Source organism: Phallusia mammillata, chromosome 4 (assembly GCF_965637545.1).
Source record: "Phallusia mammillata chromosome 4, kaPhaMamm4.hap1.1, whole genome shotgun sequence".
Classification (NCBI taxonomy): Eukaryota; Metazoa; Chordata; class Ascidiacea; order Phlebobranchia; family Ascidiidae; genus Phallusia; species Phallusia mammillata.
Window position 1 is genome coordinate 4221069 of NC_137255.1, and position 8085 is coordinate 4229153.

The 8085-nt window shown below is 36.8% G+C and overlaps 1 protein-coding gene across 1 annotated transcript; it reads right to left on the reverse strand.

Annotated features, from left to right (window-relative positions):
• Window positions 1-224: 224 nt before the first annotated feature.
• On the reverse strand, window positions 225-7511 carry LOC145223325 (uncharacterized). The gene is made up of 11 exons (XM_080089744.1): window positions 7331-7511; window positions 5658-5727; window positions 5424-5517; window positions 5231-5351; window positions 4581-4756; window positions 4198-4309; window positions 2657-2835; window positions 1993-2116; window positions 1755-1930; window positions 957-1077; window positions 225-669 (listed from the first exon to the last, which is right to left on the reverse strand). Exons 1-11 carry the CDS (start codon window positions 7387-7389, stop codon window positions 498-500), a joined length of 1404 nt encoding a protein of 467 aa, XP_079945870.1. The 5' UTR covers window positions 7390-7511; the 3' UTR covers window positions 225-497.
• Between the last annotated feature and the right edge of the window lie 574 nt (window positions 7512-8085).

The window sequence follows — 8085 nt, forward strand, 5'->3', positions numbered from 1 at the left end:
TTCTCTGGCAGTTATATTTATGATTAAATTACCCTTTTAACGGTTATATAAACTTGGGCACGTGTTTTTACGTAATTGGGAAGCAGCGATGGCCCAAGTTGTACTTTAAAAGATTCGACGTCAAAGAAACATCAAGTAAATTACATTTGCCAGAAGAGCTCCACAAACTTGGTATTATGCCTGGCAGCAATGGCTTACATGTCAAAGAAACATATCTGACAACGTAACAAAGAATAACATGTAAAAGCATCGAACCAATAAATGATAAGCTGCAGACAGTGCACACTGTTTCGACCTATAAGGTCTCATCAGGGCAGCTGGTGACAAGAGATAGGCCGTAGATGTCATAATCAATGTATTTGTGGAAAAGGGGGCTTTTTTTAAACAAAACAAAAACAGCAACAAATAAACACATTTCCTGGAGCGTTTATTTCACAAACCCGATTATAATTTGCATTCAAAACAGCACAATCATTTCCAGATAATAATTCACCAAATTACACACAATAATAATGTAGCTTAATCAACTTGTTGGTGTTAGGACATGGGTCCCCAAATATTGAATTGTCAGCTTGAATGGTGCAGGACTGACGATCTGTACAAGTTGCTTGAAGTTTTTTCAATGACCCATCAGCATTGCAATTGGTAGTGAACGCGTTTCCAGGGCAACTAATGAATAACATAGAAATCGTATAATTTATTTTAAAAAAGGGGTAAGTTAATATTTATTAAGTATATTAAACGTATTTTTTAACAAAAAAGTTGCTAAAAGTAATTGAATTCAATCAGGTTGAAAAAAATCCTATTTTAGTGACCAAAATAGCGAAAATATTTCATAAATTTAAAAATAAAATTCAATCTGACCAAAACGTTTTTTTTTTCTGTAAACATTAATAAAAGTGACAAGAATTAGGTAAAAACAGAAGTTGTCGCTTGGTTTTAGGTGTTCAGCTTACGTGGTTGTGTCATCCCTTCCATAAAATCCATCAATGACGGAGAGAACTTTTCCTTCTGGACAATCTACGTTTACTGATTCACCGAATTCACATGCCACAGCAAGGTTAAGGGTCAAGGTTGCTGCGAAGGTCATAAAAGTTACACCACTTCAAACATATTCTAAATTCTGTATTAACGAAATACTTGATTACGGTTCATAGCGGCTAGCTAAAATTAGGTCTGTAAACAGGCGCCATTGCCAAAAGAATTATTGGTGGAGCCACTGACACAGGAACTCGTAGAAAAAAAGTTTGCGAACTTTCTATAGGTGGCGCAAAGTATATTCGCAAATATTTAAAATGCAATTTGTGGAAAAAATGCTAAAGGTTGGGATTTGGGGTTAGGCTGGGTAGAACTACTATCACTGGAAATTGGCTTGTGCCCGGTTTGGTAGGTGGCGCAACGGAGCATAGGAGTTTATGGTGCTGACTCAGCAATCATTCTTACCTTAAACCCAAATTGCTGAGTCAGCACTATAAACGCCTATGCTTCGTTGCGCCACCTATCGAACAATTTTCAACCAGGCGCCAGCCAAATTCCAGTGTTAGTAGCTCTACCGTTAGACCGAGGTTTTATAATAACAAATAAAATAAAAAACCTAGTTTCATGGACCACCAGTTGAGAACCACTGCCCTAAGCCTATCCCAATCTCAATGTTAATTTAAATAACTGCGCCCTTTACACCATCTAACGGCATTTAGCAAACATTTGTACTGTGAGTTCCTGTGTTAGTAGCTCTACCAGAATTTAACACTTACGACTTGGCACGCAGTAGTAGTCCAGTTTCACAAACTTGTTGGTTCTTGGGCACGGATCACCAAACACTGCGTTGGTTGCAGTCACCAGACAAGATTTCTGGTTGTCACAGCGACGTTTCAAAATTGCCAGTGATGTAGTTGGCTTGCAGTTAGTGGTAAAAACGTTTCCCGGGCATCTGTGAGGGGTTAAAAAGGCGAAAAGGGGGTGGAATTTGGTTTAATTTACTTTTTATCTTACGTGCTTCGGTCATCACGTCCGTAAAATCCGTCCGTCACAATGATGACGTCACCGCGTGGGCACTTGATCGTGACGCCGGCTCGGTGCTCGCATGCGACTTTCTTTTTTAGTTGGAACGTCTCAGCTGTGAAAACAATTAGGTTTGTTACGTAACACATTTCAACACCACAAAAAATGAAAATTTAAAGGACAGACCTAAAAAGTATAACGTTTTCGTTTTGTAAACTAATTTCTTGGGCATATTTATGAATCAGATTGGTTTTTCCGATAGTTGGTTTATTGCAAAATATTTGAACGTTCAATTTACCCAAAGGGTGCGGCAAGAGCATGTAGTATGAAAAATGTCAAATAAATTTTAACATAACCACAAAAAGGTTCGCTTCGCTTGTTTACCCCATTATTTATTTCAAATTAGATGATTTAATTTAGTTCCTTTTACCACACAGGTTCTACATTTTTTATGTTTAGCCCCTGGCAGATGTTAAAATTACACTTAATTCCGATTTTGTTTTACTCAATAATAAGACCGTAAAAACCTCACTAAATTGTTCCCAAAGCATGACAAGCTATTCTTTTGTTTAAATTAATCTCCTGCCAGGCACCTCTTGTGTCTTGAATGCTCTTCTCGCATGACATAAAACAAAACACAAAAAATCACACTTACCCCTTTTAACGCAGTAATATTGCACTGAAATATATTTATCAACTCCTGGACAATCATCTGCGAAATCATCTGAGCCAGGTTCAAGCACACACGATTGTTTGTTATTGCAGTTATCTTTCAGGGTATCAAGCCCGTCAGCAGCTTTGCAGTTACCTTTACCACCCTCACCATCAGGACAACTAAAAACTAGTGATGTACCGAATCGGCGAAATTTCGATTCGGCCGAATCCGAATATTCGGCGGTTTTGCCGAATAAATTCGGCCGAATCAACCGAATCATTCTGACGTCACGCGAAGTCTTACGCTATGCGTTTGACATGAAAACATAAGTTTATCTACCAGGCAATTAGTGCAGAATGGTTGTGTTTCGTCCTAATTTTAGTCCTGTGAGGTTTAACATTGCTTCAAGCATGATTGCAAACCCGACAATGAATTACTGATTTTTTTCTGCAGTGGGAAAAACGATAACGTGTCAAAAAACAAAGTAATTGAGGCGATTTTCGTTGGTACTAAGCAAAAAAGACGAGTTTAACGCTTTGAATGTGTGTTTAAAAAAGATTCAGTTTAGACCGAATCGTAACAAATTATTCGGCCGGAACCGAATCTTTGGAAAAGTGGCCGATTCGGCCGAATAAATTCGGCAAACCGAATATTCGGTACATCTCTACTAAAAACACAGATATTTGACTTAAGCGAGAGGTTATTGGTTCAAACCTCGGTAATGCAACGGGTCAGGTTTAAGTACGTTAGCTTATGAAAGTTGGTAGAGCTACTAACGTAACCACTCAAATGAGATGTGTTTCTTTGCTTGGTGAAAAAAATACATAGCGACACAATAGCACTAAAACAATCACCAAGCCGGAAAAGGCTGGGCAACGTTGAAACGTTAAGGAGCGCAAAGCAGTGAAGGGCACAATTTGTTGATAATGGTTAAACGCGCTACAGCTACACCGTCATTATAAGGCGTTATGGGACTGTGGCTTACAAGAAAGTGATGTTGGCAAAATTCCGGTAAATGGCGTAAAGAGCACAGTTGTTTTATGATTAGGAACTAAATTAAAGGCTGATAACTATGTTTAGTTAGTTTAATGTTTTTTTTTACTATACAACTTCACCCAACCCTAATAGCTATAACCGTAAGCATGTTTTTTAAATATTCGTTAATGATTTTTGCGCTACCTAGAAGCATTTCACAAATTTTTGTTCTAACGTTAGTATAGCTCCACCGCGGAGGTTTCCTAAAACTGTGGTACGCAAGTCTATTTAGGTTGACAAAAGATAGATTAAAATTATATGTCTAAAAAAATACGTTTGGAATATATGCCAATAAAGCATGTCGCTTTTTACGTCTATTTGGGCCGTTATTTTCATCATTAAACTTATGAACAGATCCGCAAATAGTGTTCCAAAATCAATATATTTTTTTTTTCCAGAAAATAGTAGTACAGAAGAAGAATACAACTAGTTTAAAACACACAATACTTCTTTCACTTTCAAGCTGGTATAGTGTAAAATAAATTCGCTTATAAATGTCAACTCACGTATCGGTGTTGTCACGCCCGACAAACCCATCCAGGATCAAAATCACGTGATCATTAGGACACGTCAGCTGTTGGCGGTTACAAGCTGACGTCTCAAATGGCCGATATTGTACTGTGAAAGTTAAAATTGAACTTTGATAACGTAAAACACTAAATCTGTACAGTGTGGTAATTTTTTAATTGCAAGTTTAAAATTTGAATGAAATACATAATTGTATGTGGTTTTCATATAAATTATATGTGGGCACGTCATATGTGGTTTTGGGTACTTATTAGACAGTAAATAATGTTTTGATAACCAAGTGATCAGCCAGCTTGACAAGAGAACATTTAAACGCTATGATGATATCTATCAGTGTTTGTTAGAAAAAACATTTGCTTACCAGGCGACACACATCTATAGTCGATTTGTGCATAATTGCTGACGTTTGCACAAGATGCACCGAATGCTTCATCATTTCCAGTCACTGTACAGGAGGCCTGGTCCTGACACAGTTCGACGATGGTATTTTCCGATCCTTCGGCCTCACAATCTGCTGTGCTATCACCGGGTCCACATCTACACATCACAAACGTATAGTTGAAGATATGTGAAGTTTAAGCACTTCGTTAATATTTTTTCGGTACAAAGCTGGTACGGACGGAGTCTGCCCTAAAGGTTACTGTGGAAAACAAGTCTGGCCAAAAAATTTCCTGTCGGGCGTTTTGAAAAGTGAAAAAAGCTTCGAATGCAAATAAATAAACACAAGGAATACACTTTTGTAAAAAGCATCAAAATTTATGTATTTTGACCACGTTTTTATGAACGATTGTAAAACTTTTTTTGGAATAATTAAAAATTTTGAAAAACTTTGGATAAAAACAAAACATCCATAAAAATAATTGTCAGAAATGTTCAGTAGATTACTTTTTCAACAAGACTGAATAAAAATGCTAAACAAATGTTTGACATGTAATAATAATTCACATTTTAATCGTTAAGGTACAAACAAACGAAAAATAGTTGTCATATGTTTTATGTAAAGAAACTTACGTATATCCATTCTTTCGTCCGTAAAATCCATCATACACGTCAATCACCTTGTTGTGGGGACATCTGACTGTGACGTCACTACCCTGACATGCGTACTCGGTGATGACGTCACATGATTTCACTGTCAAGCAAAAAATATAATCAAAAAATGTTTATTTTAATATGCTAAGCCAGCAATAACGAAAATACCTACCCGTTTCAAGACTAAGAAGACTTAGAAAAAGAAACCACATTTTTTTCGATAGATTTTTGATCCAAATTTGTTTCCAAACAACTTCGAACCAAATCTACAAATAACTGAACAAAAAATAAAAATAAAAAAAATACATTTTGTGTGATCACCTAATATTGTCAAATCGAAATTCATTTAAACGAAATAAAACTGATCAGAGAATAAAATTGATAAAACTCATCGTTATATACACACTTGTTCTAAGTCCACACAGCATAGTCCATTTCCTTTAGGAAGCAGGTCCATAGTTTCAAAGACGTTTGCCCTTCAAATTACTCACATTTGTGCTAAATGCGTTTTGCACTTTGATTATTGCTATTTTAGGCCTTTTTGTGTCTGCATTGATTGGCAATAAAGGTGAATATAATGGCCTATAAGAGGCCTAAAAAGCGCCTAAAGCGCAAACCTAAAGCGCCTAAAGCGCAAACCTTTTTTTTTCAACCTAAAGAGACATACGTGTTTGATAATTTTTTTTTAGTTGGTAGCCTCATACAATGTCCAGCCGCAAAAAAATATAATCTATATTTGGTAAAAAATAATCTAGCACAGGGGTTCTTAACCAGGGGTACGTGTACCCCTTGGGGGTACGAAGCATCAAAGCAGGGGGTACGACATGCAGGGTGAAATTGTATGCTATTTAGGCATATTTGTGAAGAATGCGTAACAATTAACTTTGTTACATACAGTATCCAGAACGGGTTAGTTTTGTACTACTTACAATACTGTTTTCATGCATGCATTCAACACGCAAGTTATAGATCAGGGGTCTCCAACACGCGGCCCGCGGGCCACATGTGGCCCGCCAGGCAATTTTCCGTGGCCCGCGGCGTTATAAGCAAATGAACAAATAAATTAATATCTTGTAAAATTTAAAGGATGTGTTTGTTTTATTCACCCTTAAAGTATTTCACAATTCAAAATTATATATTACTAAGATAAAATAACCAAATTTAACCTTTGTGATACATTATTATTATTATTGTGATGAAATAATGCAATCTTATTGTTATTCTCAAAGCGTAAAGTTAAAATCCGTTAAGTTTTTTGCGTCCACTATTTTTGTTTAGCTTAGGGATAAGAAACTTTTAAGTTCGTGAAGACCAACCAACATTTTGTTGACACTTATGTTGGTCGCATTGACTTTTTCAGATGCCTATAGGCCAGTGCAAAGTCTCCAGTGGTTTCCAAACCATTTCATTTACATAACAGACGTTTCGTAATTTTCCGCGGTCCACGATGAATTCAATGCTAAAACCAATTAAACAGCATAAGCTGCTAAAAGTAATTTAAACTTTTACCACTACAGCTTTAGGATTTATTTTACCTAAATATTATCAATGGGTTAAGCATATCAATAATTATTGTCTAAGATCTAAGATAATCTAAGAGTGGGTTGTGACATCACAGACAAAACTAAGATATCGTTGAGTTGGAAACCCCTGTTATAGATACACTAAGTTTAATTGTTACCATTTTATTTACTTCCGTCGGCCATTTTAGACGGGGGGTACGAGAAAATTTTATGAAAGCTCTAAGGGCACGAGCGCAAAAAAGGTTAAGAAACACTGATCTTATTCTAGCAGATAATGCTTTCAGAATTCAGTTAAACCGTACCTGGACTTCAACTGGTCTTTTACAGCAGTGGTCGGCAACCGCCGGTCCGCGGCCCGGTAGCGGTCCGCAAGGAGTTCGTTACCGGGCCGTATAACTTTTTAGGTTAAATGCTATACAACATTCTCCCAATGTATTCCGGGAACGATAACTAATTTAAGCGTTTTTATTGCTAAATATTAGTAGTTTTTTGAAGTCCGGTCCGCGATAAAATTTCACTTTCAAAAACGGCCCGCATTGCAAAAAAGGTTGCCGACCTCTGTTTTACAGGAAACCAACGAATTTCCTCAAGAGGCCAGAGTTGCAAAGAAGTCATTTCGTCTCCGCTGCATCAGCCTTTGACCTTGAAAATTCTCGCATTGTGTCGAAGCAACTTTTGACCATTGAACGCTGAGTCACAGTGACGTTAAAAATATAATGTGATGGTCTAAAAGTCCATTGGCCTCGTTTCAAGTTGCAAAGATTGACCGAAGAATACTGGATTCCAGAAAACAAATGTATGGTGCTGTAATGAGTACGAAACCAACATGAGTACTGGTTTTGTACTCATTTATTACAGCACCATACATTTGTTTTCTGGAATCCAGAATTCTTTGGTCAATCTTTGCAATTTGAAACGTGGCCAATGGACTCTTAGACCACTATTTGCAATTAGGAAATATGTAACACAAAAACATTTCTTTTCTGCCATTTAGCATGTTGGGAGTACTCCAAATACCCTTACATAACTGCAAAAACATATCCTGAAAGAAAAACAACTCTACAACTTTGTCGGTTTGGTCACAATGCAGAATGAACACAACAGACGTTTAACTTTCTGGTTAAAGATATCTAATACTGCAGTTGTTAAACTTTCTTTAAATACACAACAAACATTTTAAAAATACCTCCTTTTGACTGACCTTGCAAAATGCCCTCCTTTCAAAAAATACCTCCTTTTGACTGACCTTGCAAAATTTAACTACCTGTTAAATTACAAGTAGACACTTGGTTTAAGGCTTGACATCAGTAA

Excerpts from the sequence above, each read along its gene's own strand:
- LOC145223325 (XM_080089744.1), bottom strand. The coding sequence starts at position 7,389 with ATGACTTCTTTGCAACTCTGGCCTCTTGAGGAAATTCGTTGGTTTCCT. Across the intron at positions 5,728-7,330 it reads TGGTTTCCTGTAAAACAGAG|GGCAAACGTCTTTGAAACTA; the intron begins GTCGGCAACCTT and ends AGTAATTTGAAG. Across the intron at positions 1,078-1,754 it reads CTACTACTGCGTGCCAAGTC|CAACCTTGACCCTTAACCTT; the intron begins GTAAGTGTTAAA and ends TGACCTTCGCAG.